Source organism: Lutjanus erythropterus, chromosome 13 (assembly GCF_056507025.1).
Source record: "Lutjanus erythropterus isolate fLutEry1 chromosome 13, fLutEry1.hap2, whole genome shotgun sequence".
NCBI lineage: Eukaryota > Metazoa > Chordata > Actinopteri > Lutjaniformes > Lutjanidae > Lutjanus > Lutjanus erythropterus.
In genome coordinates, this window is record NC_139329.1 from 31865238 (window position 1) to 31888060 (window position 22823).

At 40.9% G+C, this 22823-nt stretch overlaps 1 protein-coding gene across 6 annotated transcripts in view; it reads left to right on the top strand.

The window, feature by feature from the left end:
- Positions 1 to 22823, top strand: part of LOC146316877 (CUGBP Elav-like family member 2) — a 40335-nt gene that overhangs the window by 3185 nt on the left and 14327 nt on the right. For 4 of the 6 annotated variants that reach the window (XM_084734801.1, XM_084734800.1, XM_084734797.1 and 1 more), the window contains exons 2-6: positions 12318 to 12514; positions 15769 to 15851; positions 18709 to 18757; positions 21003 to 21137; positions 22071 to 22150. In XM_084734801.1, coding sequence (XP_084590927.1) covers positions 12318 to 12514; positions 15769 to 15851; positions 18709 to 18757; positions 21003 to 21137; positions 22071 to 22150 — 544 coding nt within the window. Of the gene's footprint in view, positions 1 to 976; positions 1305 to 1947; positions 2133 to 12317; positions 12515 to 15768; positions 15852 to 18708; positions 18758 to 21002; positions 21138 to 22070; positions 22151 to 22823 lie in introns of those variants that run through there. The other 2 variants (XM_084734802.1, XM_084734803.1) reach the window with 2 other exon arrangements.

Here is a 22823-nt window from a genome sequence, read left to right on the forward strand (position 1 = left end):
CTTAACAGTACAGATAAATGTGGGCTCACTATTTGGCAAACAAGCAGCCACTGTTGATATAATGATTTATAAAGTGTTTACAACCTAATTATAAACCATTTATATTGTAATCTTATCGTCCAGTGATACAGTAATTTTACATCGTTTAGAACAGGGGTGTCAAATGTACGACCCACGAGCCAGAACGGACCCACCAAAGGATTCAATCTGACCAACTGGGTGCCTTTGCAAAGTGTAAAAAAAAAATGCAGTTATTAATTCCAGGCCAGATTCCTATAGTGGTCATATTTAAATACTGATCATTGTGCAAAATATTGTCAATCAACCACTTCAGTACAAACAGTCTATATCAGACTTGTAAGGCAGGGGATAACTTAAACTTCTTCCTCATTAACTTCCACTTTGGTTGGTGTGGTATGGGGTTGCCAGCAATACTACACGGGTCTGGAAATGTATAGAAAATTAAAAGAATGTTTAGATCTTGACATGCTGTTTGAATCATAAAGAAATAAAATACTATATTGTCTTTCAGTTACGAAATACATAACTGTTTGGTGCATTTGTAGATCCACTGTGATCTATAATGACAGTAGGCTCACTGTATGTAGAAAAACTGAGACAGAAACAGAAATTGCACTTATTTTTCTAAAGATATTTCATGCTGCTCATCATCTCATCATCATCATCTGTTCTGTAAATGCATGCTTCATTGATTGTAAAGGCTTTGTGAATCTACTTTTTACACTAAAAAGTGAAAGAAATGGAGGTGTTGTTATTTATAGGTTATTATGCAATGGTTTTACTGGTTTGGCCCACTTAAATCAAACTGGACTGTATGTGGCCCATAAACTAAAATGAGTTTGACACCTCTGGAGGGACATTACAGTAATTTTACATTGGGTAGGAGCTGTGAGGCTGTCTGAGCAGCAGCAGCAGGCAGCATGGTTTCAGACTTTTGTTGAAGAGGCCACGCCTCTGGTTTGCTGCAGCTCGGTGTGTGCAGTGTGACAGCGGCTTGCCTGAATTTATTTCAGTCGGGGGACGAGAGAGAGAAATTAGGAGGAAGGAATAAGGCGGATATCGGTGGCCTCTCTCTCTCTCTCTCATGCAGTTTTGAAGAAGACGCCCCCTCCCTGCACCTGTTCTGCTTCGTCTTGTCTCGCCGGAGTTGAGCCTCTTGCGAGTGAGCGGACGTCGCTTCTCATTGTTAGATAGATAGACGTTGTTTTGAGCATGACTTCGACGTACAACCTGGATTTCCACCCTCTGACCGAAAGTCGGTTATTGACTTCGGGCGACACAATGTAAGTAAATCCCACCATTATAGATGTGTACTGCGTTCACATCTCGCTCTTACATTTGTGGCTGTTTGTAGAGCTGAAGCGAACAACACAGTTCAGGGCGAGTTGGGAGTTAGCTAACGTTAGCTTAACTGGCACAACTGAGATGCTAACGTTGCTAATCATTCGAGCAGAGACTATACGCTCACCTGGAGTTGAAATAGTTTGTCTAACTCGCTTCATGTGGCTTATAACCGCAGGAGAAGACGGTTAACTAAACGTAACACCTCTACTGAGCAAACACACCCTCTCGGCTACACTTTAACTCGAAGTGACTGGAAGAAAACGCAATTTGCTTGCGATGGTCCGGTCTAGAAGGGAACTCTTGATATGCGGTACTCTCGCGAGATCTGTACACCCTCTTTCCTCATTGTACACACAGTACAAACTAATTATGTTTTATAACGTGACAACTCTATTGTCAGGATCTGAGTAGGTTAATGGACAGAAAACAGTTGACTAGGGTAAGGGAAAGATGTTGGGTTGGTTTGAAATGACTACTCTCGCGAGGTCATTCGCGGGTCTGGGGTTCCCTTCGAGACAAGACCGTTGGCGACGGTTTCGGATAGTGGGCGCGCGCTACACTGGTCAAGTGACATGTGCTTCCGTAGATCACACGTTTCGGTATCAGTTCAGAAAAACATCGATTAGCTTTTAAAAACGGGAGCCCAGGAAGTCTGTTTGCGTTACTCTACTTTTAAAAACACATCACCATCTTCTTGGTTGATGCTTTAATTAGTAAGCTTAGTTGCAACTGGATAAGTTTACGTTGACGTGTGCTCGACCGAAACGGTAGGTGTTAAAACAATTATCAGTGGGTTTTAAAGGGAAGTGCGTTGAATAGGTTTACTGTATTAAGTTGGTGTAAAGTGTGCTAATAATATATTTTGTTGTCCACCAAATATCGGTGTGTTTTTTTTGTTTTAATGGTGCATCGCAATAGTACAAGTGAACTTGTTTGTAAGCAACACACGGGCTATCTACTTGGCTTGCATGGGGAGTGTTAAAAGGGAACTCTTCATAGCGAAATTCTCGCGATATTTGTGCTCGTTGATTCCTAATTTTGCAAGTCGTACAGTTAAATCATGTTTTATAATATGCCAGCGGTGTGGTTGAAATCTGGGTGAGTGTAGGGACAAAAAACATTCAGTATGAGTTAAAGAAGAATCATAGTGAAGGTTAAAATGTACACTCTCGCGAGATCTTTATAGCGGGTCTGGGGTTTCCTTCAAGACACGACACCGGGAGCCCTAGACCTGTGAACGATCTCGCGAGAGCGTTGATTTGAACCCATGAACTTTCCCTAACCATAACCCAAGTGTTTTCGGTCTTTAGGTAGATTTTAACCACAGCGTTGTCACAGTATTTATCATAATTAGCTTGTACGTCGTGCACAGTGAAGAAATGACGGGTGTAAATCTCGCGAAAGTTTGACGAATCAAGGGTTCCCTTCTAAACACGAGCCGGTCCCTCCCTGTCTCTTTGCTAGCAAGCGTGCAAGCTAAAAACCTTAGCTTCAGCTCTCAGGCACTGGTGCCCCCGTCCATGTTGAGAGTAGAGTGCTTACTTAACAGTAGAAAACACGTGGTTTGCTACATTATTGAGCCATTAATGGACATCTTGTGACAGGGCATGTAAACAAGGGAGAAAAGACATTCGCCAAAGCACAGAGGTCTATATTAAAAACTATGTCCTGTCGACATAACAGCTAATCCTGTTTGACAAAAACATTTCCAAGACCACAGTCTGCTTTTACAAGGCTGTTTAAAATTTAAATGTTTTCACTTTCAGGAGTGCTATCTTTATTTTGCAGGAAAATGGGCCTGGTCGTTTGATTTTATGGACTTGCACTCAGGAAAATGTTACAATCAAACTGTTAGTTTGTAAGAGTGTTTCTTCAAACCTTTTTAGTAGTTTTGTCATTAAATTATCCCTTTATCTTGTTCTACAATGAAACAGTCATTAACTGAAAAATAATTGGCAACTGTATTGATAATCATTTTGTTGCAAATTTGATCAAAAATGTTAGACATTCTCTTGTTCTTACTTATCACTTGTGGACATTTGCTGCATTTCTTTGTTTATTTTGACAGTAAATTGTATGACTTTAGGTTTATAGGTGTGAGTTGGAAAAACAAGTAATTTGAAGACTTGGGCTTGAGGAAATTGTGATGAATGCTTTTCACTAGGGCTGCAACTAAGGATTATTTTCATTATCACTTAATATCTAAATCATTTTCTTGATTGACTAGTTCTTTGGTTCAGAAAATGACAGAAAATGGTGAAAATTGTTGTTTTCCAAAGCCCAAGGCGATGTCTTCAAATATCTTTTGTCTACACCCCAAAGATATTTGATTTACTGTCATAGAACATCAAAGAAACCAGAACATATTCACATGTGCGACATTGAAATCAGTGAATCAATCAATTATCAAACTAGTTGGTGATTAATTTAATAGTTAACAACTAATTGTTTAATCTGTTGATCATGGCATCTCTGCTTTTCACTATTACATTTGGAGACCTAAGAATCAAATAATTGAGAAAATAATTGGATGATTAATTGTTTGTGAAAATAATTAATGGCAGCCCTAATTTTTTGATAATAATCCCAAACCAAGATTTAACCAGTGAATGGCTTGATTTTTTTTTTTTTTTTTTTTTATAATATTTGACACTTCTTAAGGATATTTTTCGATCTTTTCAGTGGGACTTGTAGACAGTGAGGTGGTGATTAGATCTGGTCTCAGCTTTATTTGATTGATTTATCCCTCTGATTGTTGACGGTGAGAGTGACTATCAGGGCTTAAGCGTGATCCTTTGGCAGCCAACGCAGCTGTAGTGCTATGTCAGTAAGCTAAGTGTCACAGTGATCCCTTTTGTTGTGGCCAGGGAGCTGTTGATCTGTGCAAAGTGTAGGATCTTGGCACAGGGTCCGGGGGCTGCTCAAGCCAGCTGTTCTGTTCTCTCCCCGCACTGTGAGGGTGGCGCTGGTGGAGGGAGAGTGCCATGCAGCCAGATGTTATAGGCCAAGAGTAGGAGGGCTCTGATCTTGCCTGTCACCTGTTTCTCAGCTCCTGCTGCTAGCTTGGCGTGGCTATAATTACAAGACTCGCTGTCCTGGAGCTACATGCGCAGCCTTGAAGCACTCATAATCACGTCCCCTACGTGGGGTGGCGTGATCGAAGGTTGAGCAAATTCCTCTGCAAGCTTTGCAAACAAAAGATATTGTCAGACTGGTTTACATAAGACCAGATGTATCCACCATGTCCATGAAATTGTCAGTACTGTGTGGCTGCTCGTCATTAAAAAAGTCTAGACTAGAGGTATTTCAAAGCAGCAAAATAAGCTATGATATAATTCTAAAGTTAAATGTTAATTAGAATAATATTTTCAAAATTGTGCACTGTTTAGGTCAGCATGCTTTAGACCTAAAAGTCAGTGACCTGCAGTCCAAATGAAGTGGTATCAGCTTTTTGGTTGAGAAAGTGCCTCTTGAGTGCTCAAGTCAAGAGTAGCAGTAATGGATTGGATTGAGGGGATGTGACAACAAGAGATCCTTTCTTTTAGATTGATTGATGCCTTTGTGGAGCAGAAAGCTTCTGTGTGCAGTTGTAGGCTCTGTCACGAATCACAGATTATTAGTGCCCTATATAAATGTCCACCATTTCAATTCTGAGTGTCCAAAAGTCCTTTAAGTGTCCAACAAAAACACAGTGCCCATACAGTACGCTACTTTCTGTGTACAATCCCACAACACATTAGGTGCTAGTGAGTAATATGCCATGTTGATCAAATGGAAATTTTAATTTAGACTCATTGACTTGGCTAAAAGTTAAAGAAACACTCAGAGCAGCCCAAATTTTCCAAAAAAACAGGATTTTAAGACTTATTTGGTGTAGTAAATCACATGAATCAATAAATAATTTGTATTTTAAATGCCCCCGTCGTTTTTTGATGGTTGTGTTCGAATCTGGATGAGATCATTTTGATTTTGCAACCAGCATTGTGTATTCAGACGAAATATATTCCATTAACTTACTAAAGTCTCTGTCTTCAGATAGAAGTCATTGCTGTGATGAGCTGCATTATTTTGTCAGACTGAGCAGGATCACGGTGTCTCTGAGTAAACAATGGCTAATGTTAGCAGTCCTTGCACCAGCAGCCTTTTTTCTTTGCAGTTTAACGACCACATGCCTGTGATTAAAGTCGTTACACATTGATCTAGTTTAGTGGTTCTGTGTCAGTTTGTTCTTACACTGCCTACATGCAACCTTATTTTCATTCTCTAAACAAGAATGCTGCCAAACTGTGCTGGTTTTATGTCAACTGTCCCACCTTCCACCTTTCTAGTTTACAACATCCGGGCCATCTGGGCATTAGTGTGAGGAGAAGGTGGCTGCTGTCTGGGGGGCAGCTGTGTAACATCTTAGACACAACAATTAAACAATATTGGACATGAATAAAATATTCATAACTCATTTATTTATGGGGCCAACTAGTGAGGGTAGCAACATTTAATCGTGTAGTCAACTTACCATCGACATTTCAACAATGCACTGTATCACTTACTGTAGTGAAACACAATGATGTTCAGATATGTCCAGAAATCTCATTTTACAGCTCACTCTAGTGTAAACTCAGTGTCTATAATATAGGATGCACTGAATGGGTGAGTGGTTTCTGTCACAATAAAAAAATGTGGGGGTTTTGTTGGTATAAGCTGGAACCAAAAAATTAGATGTTTAGTTAGGGGAGTTTTGTATTAATTAAAGATGTTCTGTTGCCTATCACAGGTTAGGATAATGGATGACTGATTTAAGTCAGGGCAGCAAGCACAATCTGTCAAAGTAATCAAGTGTAATTGCAGCTTTTAGTGAGTTGTTTGTCTCTTCATTTGAGATGCATTGGTAAGGCTGCTGCCTGTTCCGGTGAGCTCCACCTGAAGATTTAAATTCATGCTACGTCTGAAGGCTGACAGAGGCGTGAGCAGAGTTTATTTAGTCGGATGTTTGACTGTTTGTCGTTCACACGAGCTTTACTTTAGCAACGTCATCCATAACCGCCAGGGACACTTGGTGTGATTATGGAGCTAATGGGGCGGGCCTTGTCATCAGATGCTGGCCGTCTGTTAACATGCGGCCCATTCAGAGGCTGATTGAACATGTCTGTCTTCATCAGGGGAAATGTAACAATGAAATCAGGCCATATTGAGCTGAATTGGAGTTAATGCCAGGAGGAAAATATTTTAATAACTTCTCATCAGAACCACAATGTGCTGATTAGGGTCGACCACTCAGTATGGAAATCAAATAACACGCAGGCCTCCTGTTTCTGCTTTCTGGCCTCGAGCGACATCCACTCTTGGTTGTCATTTGTTTTTTTTGTTTTTTTTTTTTCCTTCTTCAAACCCGGGCCACAAGTCTGAGTGATTCTGGCTCAGGGGTCCTACAGAAAACCTCCTGTAAATCCTGCTGCTGTTTGTGACCAGTTTTTAAGTTCCAACTTCAAGCCTGTCAGGAGGATATTTTTATACAAAGCGCGTGAAACCTTCTTCAACCTGTCAAAGAATATTCCACCTCCTTTTGGTAGTAGTGGAGAAAATAGATGGAGCTAGAAGAGAGCGCCTTTATGTTCTACTTGACAGCTGTCAAAGATATTACCGAGGCATTAGAGGCATTCTGTGTCTCGTTGAATCAGCTTATAAGGCCATTGGTTTCCTGAAAGAAAAAGCAACTCATGAATTTTTCTGAGGGTATTACTCGCAAACAGCTGTTTCCGTGGACTGATTTTCCTCTTTTCTCAGAAGCATTACGAGTGTCCATGTGAACTTTGACTTGTTTTTTATCCCCAATAAAGCATGACAGCAGTGTGCTGCTGGTTGCCAAAACAGCCCAAGGCAAAGGGTGTTAGTCCATTACTCAAAACAGGAAGAGACTCTGCATTGTGTGCAGCATTTCCCTAACAAGACCTGTTTGATCTGTGTTTTAATTAAAGCATCACTGTGGTAGTTTAATTGATATTGTAAGTGCCAAATATCACTAACAAACAGTTAGTAATGATAAAAATACACACAAATCAGTTTTTTTTAATAATATAAATGACCACAAGTAATGGGGAGGATTGAGGTTGCTTTCTATCAGCGGTGGTGACAAAACAAAATCATGTGACATGTGTTGCTGCTGTGACCCCTGATGGTTTAGGGATGAGTAACGTCCAAACGCACAACGCTGAGCTTTCAAAATCATGTGCATTACCAGGCAAATTGGCTGGCTTTCTATTACGGGCACAGCAAAGGTGTCGCTGGCATACTTGCGCGGTCAGAGCTCACCAACAGGACAGACACATGGTCCAGATAAATCACCTGTTTTTATGGGTGGTGCAGCAGTAAGCATGCAACTGTCGTGGCTCAGGCTCTGAATGACTTGTCAGCTGCTGCAGGGCGTCTTGGAGCATGATGAGCTGCCACATCGCAGGGCTGTTTGTGGAAGCTCAGCAAAAGACTTCATCACCACTGTCTGGGAGCTCTCTGCTGGGTGGTGTACAGAGGGAGTAGAACTGGACAGCATTGACTGAATCAATTATAGTATTTTTGAAATGGTACCCTCATCAATAATGTTCCAATAATGTGCATGCAAGGGGAAAATGTTGCTTATGTCAATAAGATCATTAAGCAAATAGTGGCCCCAGCTGTTGATTTCTCTAGAGCAGTTAAATTATTTGTCAAAGGCTGTAACAGAACTGTAATGCAGACTTGATGTTTAAAGGGTTGGTTCACCCAAATAATACAAAATATTTTCTCACTTGCACCATTTGTTATACATGCTTAGGTTTTGAGATGTAGGCCATTAGATATTTGAAAGAAACATTTTAAAAAAAATTACCAGCAATGACATGTTTACTGAAACAATGTCCTGGTTATTCATCACGTCACTGAACCCACTGTAAACAGTTTTCTTTGAAGCTACTGAAAAAATAACCCCCATGAAAACTGTTGACAGTATGTTAAGGTGTATGCCAGCAGCTTTATATTGGCATAATGCCGCCGCTGTATTGACATAACATTATGCTGCTTTAAACGGCTTGACACTCAAGTTCCACTGATAGATACTACTTTAGATCTGCCACTTAAAACTGACAGACTGGCAGATACTGATCCTCACAGGCAGCTGTCACCGTTGTGGTAGCTAAGTTAGCAGGGTTAGCTGTAGTTACTTAATTACTAGGCATTTCGTTCCTTATTAAGAGTTTGGCTGGATGAGAAACGGGACTACTTCTTGGCCAGGTGCAGTAACTTTCTGAACTTAAGAGGTGTTGATAGATTGATTTTGTAACCTTTCTTTTTTTTTCTTCCTGCAGTAAAAAGGCAATATTCCTCGGGATGGGGGTGTACAGCGACTACCTAAATAATTGCATTTTATTGGGTTTGATTGAGGGATACTGCCATGCTTGTTTCAGGAATAGGGTAGCAAATGTGGCATGCAGATGAAGGAGACAGAGTGACCAGCAGGCTGAGAGTGACGGTGCTGCGAGCAGAGTAAAAGCTTGTAACGGTCTGACTGTATTTGCTTGGGGTGTCAGTTAGGTCAGCACCTAACAATACGTCGTCAGGTGTGAGTCTGTATTTTTATTTTTATTTTTTTAAAAGTAGTCAACCACACATAAAGTATTGAAATAAGAGCATCTACACAAAAACCTTTTTTTTTTCTTAAAGAATATACAACCATCAACCAGCAAAGCCTCAAACAACACAAAACCACTCCATTTGAGATTCAGTGCAACCAGATTGAGTAGCACTCAAGACCAAGAAAAGTCTTGTCTGTTGATTCCCAACTGCTGGTAAAGTGAAGGAGATTAGGCCTGAAGTAAGCTGAGCTGGAAAGCCTAACGATAACGTTACCTAACAAAAGTTACCTACCTGTGCCTACAACATTTGCAACAGTGAGAGTGTTTCCCTTTCATCCACCCTTGAACTGCAATGTCATTTTTTAGGGGAAGTGGTAAAATAAATCTCTAATGATGAATTCAACACTGAATATCTTGTGCGATTAGCCCTATTTATCCATTTTCAGTTTGAAGTTTGACTTTAATGTCAGTGCAGCAGCATTGAAGCTTTAAACTTGAATTTTTCTCAAAGCTCATATAGTTTCTATAGTTTAACCCTTCTGTCTCTTGTTCTTATCTCTTTTCTCCATTTTCAACTTTAGCAGTGAATATATCTCTTAGTGTGACAGCACCAAGGTCTACTGTCTGTGCACTTGTCTGTACAATATACATCCATGATGTAACTACACTTTGAGGCTGACAATATGAATCCATGACTTTTATTACTTGAATTGCTAATTTAATTAACTTCCTTGAGTAATATAAATGTACCACATATAGACATTTTTGCAGTAATTAAATCATTTTTGTGTGGGTCAGCTAATAAATGTATTATTGCAGTCACATTTCTTTTCAGCAGTCTGTTACGCTGAAGAGACAATGCACAGCTGCAGGGGGTATTGAGAATTTAATGATTGTTAAAGAGACTCTGCGTTCAAAGGGAGTTGATTTTCATATATTTGAATGCAGTGACACAAATCCAGTTTTTCGAGTGCAGCTTGTTTTTACAGCTACACATTTCGTCAAATGGGCCCCCAGCAAAATGGCGTCGGAGTGCCACTGGCAAAACTGGATAAATGGTGTCACCCACCAGTGCTGTGGCCTTAGCAGACGTAGCCTTCGATGTGTTCCAAAGCATCTCTCTGACTTGGCCCATTGTGCTGCAGAGGAACGGTGAATAGTGTTCTCCAGCATGGGGGAACAATATGTGATTGTTCCCCTGCTGTGGTGAAGAAGCTGTAGGTTACTCTCTGTACCATCGCCAAAGCGCCTGAGGAGGAGATGTACCGCAAAATCTCTGTCTGCTAACCAGCGATTCTTTTAGGTTTAGAGCTCTGCAGTGCTGTTTTCGTTTAGCTGTCGGAGCTGGTGGGAGGGGGGCACTCACCCCCTTTTTTTTTTTTTTTTTTTTTTTTTTTTTGGTGGAGAGGCTTTTGTTTCACTGGAGCTTTTTTGTTTATATGTCATCATTTGAATGTATTGACAGCCTCCAAGAAAAAAAAAACATTCGTAGTGTGGTGTGGTGTGGAGTTGGATTTCAGAAGAAAGAGAGCTGAAGAAGTGTGATTTGTTAGTATGTCATTTAAGTCCCTCAAGGAGTTTGGTGTTTCTGCAGAACGGCTGGGCTCAATTTGTAAGAGATGGATGGCCCGCGTCCAAAGGTCTGTGTGTAAAATTGCTTTTACGTTAGTGTATCTTTGTGTCAGTCTTGCTTTTACAATGTTGTTGTAAGAATTTTGGTCCTGCGGTATGTGTTACATGTGGTCCTTGGCCCTTCTTGATCCTCTGTGGCACTACTACATTCTGTATTGGGAGCGATGCTTTATGCTTAACATGATTTTGCTGCCTCAACACCAGTGGATGGCTGAAGCCTCATTCCTGGTTTCCAGCACCGCTACTCCTGTCAGAAAGTGTTTGTGTGTGTGTAAGTGTGAGTGAGACAAAGGTGCCGTACTCGTAGGTACACTAGTGGGTATTGATTCTCTGTCCCTAAGGCTTGCCTGAAAGGAAAATGGCACGATTTAGTATTTCACCCATCTCCATTATTGCGCTACTGCTCTGACCACCCAGATTGTTGCTCGATATGTTGTTGGCTATGCAATTCAGAGTCCATTATTGTAAATAATATATTGTTTCAGTATCCAAATAGTCACACTGCAAAGGACTCAATGCTACAGTTTTTCCACAACATATCTTAAAGACACAAAGACTAGCCCATCTAATAAATCACAATTAAGGTGGATTTCAGTATGCTTTGGTGGTTTCACACAATACAGTCGATTCATTTAGGGAGCAAGCTAACAAGAGTCTCATTAAAACTGTCAAAAATAATTGATAAATTTTCCCACAGCTATTTGGAAGATTTTAAAAAGGATAATGTGGTGCTTTCTGAGGTTGTTAAAAATTTGTTTTTTGTAAATGACTTTATGTCCATGATTAAAATCCAAAATGTTTTTACTACTTTTACTGTCCACTGCCAAAAGAATCACAGTTGGTTTAACATCGCTATGAAACTGCTTTCAGTTGCAATATGTTTTATTGTGTTGATTTAGCTGTTTTGGAGACAAATGCATTGTAAATTTTTCTAGCATTAGTTTGTTAAAATATGTTGGTGATCAGCATGTCTGACAAAAGATCATTGTCTGAACACCCATCAGAAACCAAAGACTGGATAATTTTGTTTTTTGAATGAGGGTTGTTAAACTTATGAAGTATAATAGAAAGACTGGCATTTTGCAAAGGTATAATTGGTCAAGTAAAGCAGATAACATGAAAACATAGAGACAAAAACTGAGCAGCAACTCTTTTCATACTGTGGAAAATTCTGATGTTTTTCTTGTGACAGACAAATAGTTCTAATCCACTCTGAAGAAGAACTGGTTTTGTGTATTTTTGTGACCTCTTAAATAAACAATTTCTGTAACCTCCATTGGTGTTTTGACCCTCGGTCAGTTGGCTGGAACTACTCGTTGAAGCAGTTCTGTGACCATTATCATCTAAAATGGATGAAATGAAATATTATCTTGGTTGAAGCAGACCATTTAACCTTGAAGTTAAAACTGAGTATTTTTCTGATTTAAATGGCTGCCTTTTTGCTAGATATTTAGAAACTCTCAAAGTGAAATAATCATGTCTACATAGATACCATGTTGCTGACCTCCAGTTTAGATAAGATATTGCGCAAAAGTGTCAGACCCAAAGTACTGTTTTTGATAGCATGGTGTTGAGTCATCCTTGTTGCCTAATTGATGCATGTTGGTCCTTGCCAGTGAACCACATGTATATTCACATATGACCACTGATTCTAACTTACAAAATTATTTTTGTTTGGACTACAGTATACTAATACGATTTTTGTTTTGTTTCTCATAGCAACGGAAACGGCAGCAAGATGAACGGGTCGCTGGAGCACTTGGACCAGCCTGACCCAGACTCCATCAAGATGTTTGTGGGACAGATCCCGCGTTCCTGGTCAGAAACAGAACTTAAAGAGCTTTTTGAGCCCTTCGGAGCTGTGCACCAGATCAACATCCTCCGCGATCGCACCCAGAATCCCCCTCAGAGCAAAGGTACGGTCAAAGGAATAAAATTATTTTAGTGATTGTTTCATGTACTATTACAAAGAGGCTTGCAAATGCTGGATTCTAGATGTTGTAAACATAGTGTTGAGTGAGTAATTGATTAATCATTTGGATTAACACTAAACACACCGATTATGATTGCTAATATTTTTTTTTTTTTTTTTTTAACAATTTCTTGCCTGCTATTACAGGCAGAACAGAGGTCTTGGTATATAGTTAGTTTTAAGACATTTTGGGTCTTGTAACTTGGCTTGAAACACCTACATTTTATAGAGTAAATGATCTTCTGTTTAATTTAAAACAAATTGTTAAGTATATGATAAATTAATTATTAGTAACAGACATAATGAGCTGTTACGTCTGAGTATTGGCTGGTTACCCTCCAATGGCCAGAAGTAAAGAGACTAATCATGGCTACTGTTGTCCTCGCTTTCCCTTGCCTTTAGTGGTCAAATGCAATATACAAAACCCTGTTATTGCCACATCATCTACTGTCACATTTCAGCACATCCCCTTAGGCAATGTGCAGCATTGCTTGTCTGCACACGCAATGCAGCTGTGTTTGCGCTTACAGATGAGATGATTCAATCGTCTTTTGTTTCAGGGTTAAAAAATAACACCTTTTTTCCATAACCCTGCTTTATGGAATGTCTTTTCACTGTGCTATGCTGCTTTAAAAGCAGCATTGTATGAAGGAAGTGTTACTCAACTGCAATTTTCCATTAAGACATCTATCGATGCGCTCACCTTTAGAAATGGTGCTCGAGTTGAGCGATTCAGTTTAGGTTGCAATTAGAGGAGACGGTGAAGTGGAAGCCTGCTGTCTGCAGAGAGCTGCAAAGTGGCACTGGAAGTGCTCAGTCTCCCGTAACTAACTGCAGGTGAATGAAGTAAACGACAGTTTCCCTGATGTAACTGTCCTGGGTTTACGACACCACCCAAATTTCAATTCCCTTGATGGTTGGATGACTCACTATGGTTAAAGGCAGGCACTAATCCACTGGGGTTTTAATGTGGTGGGACCCTGTTTGATGCTGGACTGTGTGTCTAAATGGAGTCCGTTTTGTGCGACCAGTGGTTTCACGGCCACACTAAGCCGGACCAAACTGTCCGGAGTCGCTTGGCTGTGATTAAAGGTCTCTAGCCAACCGTGACCCGTAGTTTTTGAGGTGTGTCCAGGACTGTTGGCATTATTCGGCCCTTATAAGCTGCTGTTCCACTGATTGAGTTTCTCTAAAATCATTGGAGAAGGCAGGCTGAGAGACAGTGTTTTCAGACTGGTTGTTCAGTCTAGTGAATTTCTGATTTTACCCGTATAGCAGTCTATCCTTACGTTTTGTCCCCGCCCTTTTTCTTTTACAAGTGAAAGATGTGCTGACAACAATACAGCTACTTGGAGACAGACATCCTGCCTTTCTTGTGTTTTTGATCTCCTTTTATGTCTTTTTTTTTTCAGCATCCATTCAAATGTCAGTCGTGCAGCACTAAAGTACAAAGAGCAACATGATGACTCTCTGTGTTGTCTTGTCACGTGCAAAAATTTGCCTGAAGTAAATCAGTTTCCTTTTAACTGGTTAGCTGTATAATTTGCTTAATCATAATGGAATGCGTAAAAAGGAACCTTCTTGTTCCTGTGTCCCTGATGTTGATGTCTGTTTAGTTCCCAGGGCTCCTCACTTCACTGACTGTTTGGTCAGAAAGAGCCTTCAGTGTGTCAGGGCCCTAAAGGTAAACACACCTTGTCATCACCAGGACAGCGCTTGATTCACATGATCTTTTTACAAAGATGTGCACACATCAAACGTCACCAAATAATCCTCAGTGTCTTCAAAGATATACCGGGAAATCTCCAGGGTGCTTATTATGCAGAGCGTATATAAATATACAGGCAACAGTGTGCAGTTCATTCGGAGGCTGAAGAGTTCAAAGACCCCTTTTTTAGCAGAAGCCTCCCCTGTTCTGTGTGGAGTGTCAGCTGTGATGGCCTATTGACATGTTAATGCAATGTTAATGTATTCTAATAGATAATCTGGCTTGATCACAGCGGTCTTTGGCTCACCCAGCCTGTGTGAGGTGAATATGGTGCAGCAACTTCTCCCCACACCCATCAATTTCTCTGCCGTCCTCCTTTCTCTGTAGTCCTACTCCTACTGGGAGAAGTGGGGGGCATTTTTATCAAAGCGCAACGGCCTGATGCTATCTCGCTTATGTTTATTTGCATGGCAGATAATACACCCTTCGCCCCCTTCTGATGTCATCAATCTTGCTTTTGTTTGATTTGTTCGCAGAAATTGCTGTAATCCCACTTCCATTTTGGTTGTTTACTTTGCCATGGATCTGCTCTGAGGAGCCATCAGATTTGTGGTGTTTTTAGGTCACGTCTACTGCAGGTCATGAAAAAATCATCTGATAACTATCACGCCTCTCTGGATGGTTTATTTAGCTCCAGTAAATCGGAGGCAGGGCTAAGCAGCAGAGAAAGAGAGAGCTCAGCTGGTTGCGAGAGAGAGAAGAGAGCAGCTCGATGCATATTAGAGTTCAACAGCCCTCCCCGCGGCCTGGGAGCTCCAGTAACAGCATAATACACACTATGTAGGTCAGAGACGCTGCAGTGCTCCACTTCCCCAGCCCAGTGAAACTGACAGGCTGGAACGCCACTGGCGGTCTGCTGGGACGGAAGGATGAGAGGCTTTTTTTTTTTTCCTCCTCCCCCGCTCTTCTTTTCTTCAGCCCCCTCCCCCACCACCTCTCTCCTACCATGATTCCTCTTCCTCCTGCTCTCTCTTGTCTCTTTGTGCTGTTTTCATGCCTCCTGTATGGATGTTTGAGTGTGATTGGGCTCTTATGTAATGCAGCACCACTCTGATTTGTTGATGTGTTGGTACTGTGCCCTGGCTCGCCCGGGCCTTGTTGACCTGCGGACTTGTGCATCAGTGCCTCCTGACAGCTATCTAACCCTGTGGTCATCTCCATGGCCATGTCACACACAACAGCCTTCAACTATCTCATTACTCCAGTGTCCTCGCTGCAAGCTCCTTCATGAGCACCATCTAAGAATATCCTGTCACATGTTTCTAACATGTGCATATCACATGGAGAACATACTCTTCATCTATTTAGCTTCTTTCCTGCTCTGCAGCAGTCGTCATATTACATTTACTGTTTGTATGCGCCATGTATTTAATGCTGCTTTTGTCTCCTTCCCCCCGCCCATTGTTGTCCCTGTTTTTCTCTCTCCGCAGGATGCTGTTTTGTAACTTTTTATACAAGAAAAGCTGCACTGGAGGCCCAGAATGCACTGCACAACATAAAGACCTTAAGTGGGGTGAGTAAGCACAGTATGGGCTGCTTTTAGCTGCTTGAGCCCCTCTACATCCCTGGTGCAGGCTGTGAGCTGTGCGCTGGGCGATAATGAGCTCTCGGCTCACTGAACGCCTGTCTGGCCTGAGAAATATCTCAGCCCCCAGTATGCACTAACACCACACCTAGGACTGCCCTGAACCAAAACACACTGAATTGATAACCCTGCTGACCCCCCACATGCACAAATGCATACACACACACACACACACACACAACCAGGTATCAGGTAAAGTGTACTTGACCAGGCAGCAGGTTATTCACTGAGGCACAGGACCCGATCGCCACAAAGTGGAACAAATTATTAATGCTTGTCTTCATGAATCATTGATGCACATCTGCATTTTTATTTCCCAAAGTTGGAGGTATAAAAGGAGGAAAGTCAAAATCTTTCTTTCTTTTTTTTTTTTTAACAATGCAGCCTGGTTAGAGTGAGTGTGGTCTCTTAATTCCTTACCTGATTTATCTAGAGAGATTAAAGCTCAGTCAACTGGAATAAGTGCAATTGCTTGTTAAAGCTTTACAAATCTGCCCTGCCCGTACACCGTCCTAAATGACTCTCCTTCCAATCAATTAAATCTATACCAAACAACTCCAACCGTCGATTAAGTCAATAGCCCAGTCTATTGGAAAAGGAGCCTCTGTCAGTGAGGTTACAGGTAAATATTGAACCGCGTTGATAAATGAGTGTAGCCGGCTGAGAATACAGGCCCAGCTCTTCACTGGAGGACTATCAATCAGCCAGACATTTCAAATAAAGTGTGGTCTAACAGCTCAGCTCTCGAATCCCAATCCCCACTCATACTGTTACTGGCATTGACTGCAAGTGACTGAGTTTGGTTTGCGTGACAGTGGAAAAGCTTGTTTCTCTGTTTCCTGCTTTCTCTCCCTTCTGTGCCTCGCTCTCCTTGGTCAGTGACGCTAGCCAGTACCCATACTGAGCAGGCCATCTGTCCGCTTCTCTTTAGTGCTTGTCAAAAACAAACCCACCACTTTTCATAAGTACAACCTGCTCAGGCATCTCACGGCTAGATTTATTTTCCTCTTCTTTCGCATCACATGGCAGGTAAATGTGCTAAAAATATATTCGCTTTCAAGTTCTATGAGTCGCCTTGGACAAAAGTGCTCATTAAATGGCACAGAATGACAGATCCTGAAGCAGTTGTTCTGCAGCCACTTTCTCACGTACACAGCTCGAGAAAGAGCATCATGTTCAGAGATGTTAGGCTGACTCATATGAGATTTTTCACAGCTCTGATTTGCCACACCTGGTTCTGTTTGTATGTGATATAGTGGAGGATAGAGCAGGTCTGTTCAATTACTTTTTTACAATAGATTGGGCAAATTTACAAAAGAAAAGTAGGATTGCAGATTTTGTGCTTTTTCCATAACCAGTAGATGAAAATTCATTAACAATTAAAAATATACAAATCTTATATCTTTTTCTCAGTTGAAGCTCTACTGAATTAATTCTAGTGAAACATTATGTGAAACATTTATTTACGGAGCACAAATGATTAAAACGAACAGAATGATAAAACAATAGGGCTCTTGCTTGAAACGGCTCCTCCTGTCTATATACAAAGTACAGCAAAAAAAAAAAATACATATAAGGCTCGATATTGTGCAAGAATTTTTGATACCAGTACCCATACCTTGATTTTGATACTGGTTTCTGAACAATACTTTTTTGAATAACAAATCGGTTTTAACAAAAAGATAAAACTGCATTGCATATTATATAAGACCTGGCGATAAAAGAAAAGTCAGCCCTGTCTCTGGGATTAACAGTGTTTTTCCTGCATGCCGAACACCAGCATTATAAGATCTTGGTACAAGCATGCTGACACTAATGACATTTACTCATTGGTTAGATACTGAAATTTGCTATTGAATGATGAGGCATTTTCAATACTCAGTACAGTTGGAGCTGTTAAAGCATTGAAGTTGGGTAACCAGCCCTAAATGTGCACCATTTCTGAATTAAAATGTTTAAAAACACTAGACGTGTTTTATTGAGTTATGTACTTGCATTGTTTCCAACAATATTTAATTACAGATTTCTCTGAATTTGGACAAAGGTATCAGCGAGTTTCCCTACAAACTGCTTGTTGCTAAGCACTGGGAAAACACAGGAAACATCAGGGCGAGGAACAATGTCGGCAAGCATGACTACACATAACACAAACAAAACTTCAATATGACATCGTCTGTGAAAATTGATGGTGTGAAGATTGAGTCATGTCATACAGATTTGCATCTGCAATGGTTGTTTAATGAAGAGAACACCTCCCATGATCCCACACTACTACACATTGTCATCAGAGAAAGTACCAGAGTAGGTTGCTGTCATCCATCAGAGGGCCAGATCGAGATTATTAAAGGGCTGGATTCATGTAGCTGGTTAAAGAAATATATTATCTCGAAAACTAAAACTCAAGGAACACAGTGCTGGCCTGCTTGTCAACCATCTCTAAAATTGTTCTAAAGAAGATAAGGGATGTTGACAGGAAGAATCGATAAGTTCAATCACGAGTCTACAATACAGCGAGAAGTGAAATTGGATACTGGAGAATTTGATCCCCTGCCATCAACTCATAGACACTTCCTCCTGAAACTGGCAGCGGTGAGGGATGATGGTTTCAGAGTGAGAGAACAAAACAAGAAGCAGAGAGAGAAATGCTTGAAGATGGTGGGGGGTGGGGGTGTGAGTGTGAAGACATGAGACCCTTGTGATGATGAGAGATTACAAGGCCAAGCACCTGCATGGTTTCTAATGGTGACAGGTGCGGCGGTAACCATTTCTCTGCCCTTTATTTCAGATGCATCATCCTATCCAGATGAAACCCGCTGACAGTGAGAAAACAAGTGGTAAGTGGATTCATGTGAAACACAGGGTGACAGCAGCCAGAGATGATGTCTGCCGAGGGAAAATGTTAGTGGATGAAGATTTAGATAGGACAAACAGGGTTTCTACGCAGTATAGAAGAATATGGAATTTGATTTGAGCAATTATGTGTGCGGAAAAAGAAAAGAGCATGGAAAAATATTTGTTTCCAGAGTATTCCGCTTATTATTTTCTAAAATGTAAACTAAAAATCTAAATTTCTAAAATGGAAAAAAAAAATAAAGGGAGAGTTTTTATGATGTTTGAAGCAGCACTCAGAGCACTGCATTTTCCAACAAATGAAGGATTTATCTTTATAGTCATTGCACTTTTAACAGCAGAGACATCTCTTAACGCGCATTGCTATCAAGAGCTACAACGACTAATCGATTATAAATCCGTTATTAAATTAATCGCCAACTATTTAGATAGTTGAGTAATGGGTTTGAGTACTTTTTTATGAATGTGCCAGTAAACTGAGTATCTTCGGCTTGTCCATAAAACAAGACATCATTGGATGTTACCCTGGGCTTTGGAAAACACATTTTTCATAATTTTGTGACATTTTATAAACCAAATAACTAAGCAGATCACAACATCAATAAAAATTGTTGTTAATGGCAGCCTTTTTACAACACTCACTAATGCATTATTATGCAAACTAATGCCAGATTCTCCAATTCATATTTTAATGATTATTAAATACAAAAGTTCTACTCAGTCAGACATAGGTATGGTTTTAAATTATAATAGCTATGTACAAACTATGACGGCTAAAACACACAAGAAGCCTGATTCTCCTTTACAGTAATTCAGTGCATATTTACAGTCAGGTAGACAAACTCATTCAAATATGCACTTATTAAGATTAGAGTATATGATGGAATAGTGGTGTACCAGAGGCCACTGAAGTTGGGCAAGTTTTACACTCCTAGCAGGCTACTTTTTCCCCACCTACTGGCTACGCCACATCCCTGAGGAAAGTCCCGTTATACAGTGACCAAGGTATCAGAAATAGGGCTTCAACTAATGATTATTTTTATAGTCGATTAAGCGGTTGATTATTTTCTCCATTAATAGGCGTCCGGTTTATAAAATGTTAATTTTTCAAGCACAAGATGCTGTTCTCAGATTTCTTGTTTTGCATAAAACCCAAGGGTATTCAGTTTATTATCATTAAGGTGTAAAGAAACCAAAAATTATTCACGTTCAAGACGCTGAAATCAGAGAATTTAAATTTTTTCTTAAAGGATTCAAACCACTTAATTGATTATCAAAATAGTTCCTGAGTAATGTAAAAATTGATTAATAAGTAATTAATCAATTGTTGCAGTTCTAATCAGTAAATAAACAGAAAGAAAACATACCTTTTATGTTCCGTGTTCATCGCCTTTTCCATGGACTTAAAATAATTTTCACGGCATCTGTGTGGCCTCATTTATTGAACCTTTTTCAACTCATTTTCAGTTTTCATTTATAATAACAGACTAATAAATAACGGAAATAATAATATGATATTTATTCAGTATGTTCATGGAAAATAATTGTATAGATGGTACAGGTTATTTTACTTTCTCTTTGTGCTGAGGTTTGTCGTCTGGGCTGGCTTCACAATCCAAAGTGTCAAGCCTGAATTGTTAAAGAGTCCAAATAGGAAAAGAAAGCTAGAAGTTAAATACGGTCTAAAAAAAAATCTACCAAGAAATCTGGAAACTTGAGTCTGGAAAAGTCTGAAATTTTGAAGTGGAAAATGTGTAGAAACCTTGGAGACATGAGATTGTGAGATTTTAAAAGAAGGTGGGGGCTGGATTGTGTCTCTATTTAATGCCAAAATATGAAGGCCCGAGAAGGACTTAGTTCAGGGAATGTGCAGCAATACACAATTTCTATATAGTGTCAGGGGTTAGGAGGATTAAGGGATTTAAAAGGCACCAAGAGGAGAAGAGTAGGGCAGGTACAGGGGATCTGGAGGAGACCACAAATGGATGATACAGTCATCTGTCTAGAGAAGTAGACACTGAGGAAAACAAAGCTGCAAGTTGCAGAGATTTGTACCAAGAGGCTGGCACCTCGAGTGAGAGGCAGAAAATGTGGCAGCATGACAAGGAGAGAGCTTCAACAAGAGAAAGTGAGGTGCATGATTTAACGCCTGATGTAACCGCGGCTTTCATAGCTCCGTAATTGTTTGGGTTTAACTGAATAGCTGCTCTCTTTTCATCTCTCCTGCAGCGGTAGAAGACAGAAAGCTCTTCATCGGAATGGTTTCAAAGAAATACGGCGAGAACGAGATCAGAATGATGTTCTCGTCTTTCGGGCAGATCGAAGAGTGCCGAATTCTCCGGGGACCAGATGGTCAGAGCAGAGGTGGGTGTGCTCTCAGCATAGAGCATAGGCACAGTGTTCTTGGCCTCGCAGCCAGCACCCTCAGCGTTAGCCGAGTACATATTCTCATCAAGTATTTATACAAGCCCCTCCCTACTTCTTCATTTCACCCCACAAATGAAGTGCTATTCACCTCCAGTGGCACCCATTTCCATCCCCATAGTCTTATCCTCCCTGTCACCGTTACACTCAGCCTCCACATCTCACAGTGAAGGGCCACCGCACTTGCTGTCCGGCACAATGGCCCGTCGCCTTGGCAACCGCTGGCTGCTGGTGCTCGTGGGCTCAGCTGGCAGGCGGCTCGGCTCTGCTCAGCTCCTCCTTTACCGCCTCCTTCATCACACTCTCTACAAAGGCTGGAATTAGCCTGTCGTTGCATCTCCTACGTAGCTCTCTCTACTGCATGAAGCCTCAGATCGCAGGCTTGATGTATACGATTAAACCTCTTAGCAGAGACAGTTGGCCATGATTTTCTGCTCTTTTTTTTTTTTTTTTTTCTATAGCGAAATGTAACCGCAATTTGAAATGGAGCGTAATAGTCTTTGATGTTTGCAGATCTTACATATTTTAGCAAATCAAAGCCTTTCAGTGTGTATTTGTGTGCATTTTATGTGTATATAATCATGTTGACTGTTTTCACCATGACACCACTAGTCGAGCCTCTCTGGGTGGCAATTTAATCCGTCGATCACTGTGCTCATGTGACACGTGTTACTGTTCTCCTTGTTGTGTTTCTTTCTCCGTGTGCTAACCAGTGAGGGTGGTTTCTGTGTGCTTGGGAGTTGCCATTCTCTGTACTGTAATGTGTTTTTTTGGGGTTCATAACGAGTTGTCCAAACCTTTTGTCTTGTTTTTGTTTCTTCTTGTCCCTCCCTCCCTCCCCCCCTCCCTTCTCCTATTGTTCCCCCCCTACAGGCTGTGCGTTTGTCACATTTGCTACCAGGGCAATGGCACAGAATGCAATCAAAACCATGCATCACTCTCAGACTATGGAGGTACTGTACCCCTTAGCACCTATTTCTCATTTCCCCCCCTCCCTTCCCCACCCCTCATACATTCTGCTGCCCCCTTGTGTTGGAAAGACGAAGAACCTGTCCAAGCAGATGGCGTCCATTCATCACAGAGCATGAGTCATTTCCAAAAAACCACTCTCGCCAATTATAAAATTACATTGTCGTCTGCAAAATAATTGAATAAAACTTGAAACATTGCTGCTGAATCTGGAGCGGCGAGAATTGCTGTCATCTCTAATTTTGGGCTGAACTAAAATGCATCTCATTTATCGATTCTGATCATATTTTAGAGCCCACTCTGCCATAATCAATCTATATTTTGGACCACAGGGAAATCAAATATAGGTTAACAAAGAATTAACCTAGCCTGAAGCAGCCACCCCATTAGATTTCTTCAAAAACTGGGTCCATGTCATCATGTAGCCAATGATGTCTTAGTGGAAGTGGAGCAGCAGTAATTTGACAGCTAGCAGGTCAGAGGCTCCCCAGTGAAGCATCAGACCACGTCTAATTAGGAACCCAACCAAACATAACACTCCTACCAGATTAAACGCAGGCCCCACTGGTGGTACCACCTATTCCCCCCCATATCATAATCTCCCCAAGCTGCCATGGGAGGTGCTGCTGGTTCAGAAGCCATTTTCCCTGTCCAGCC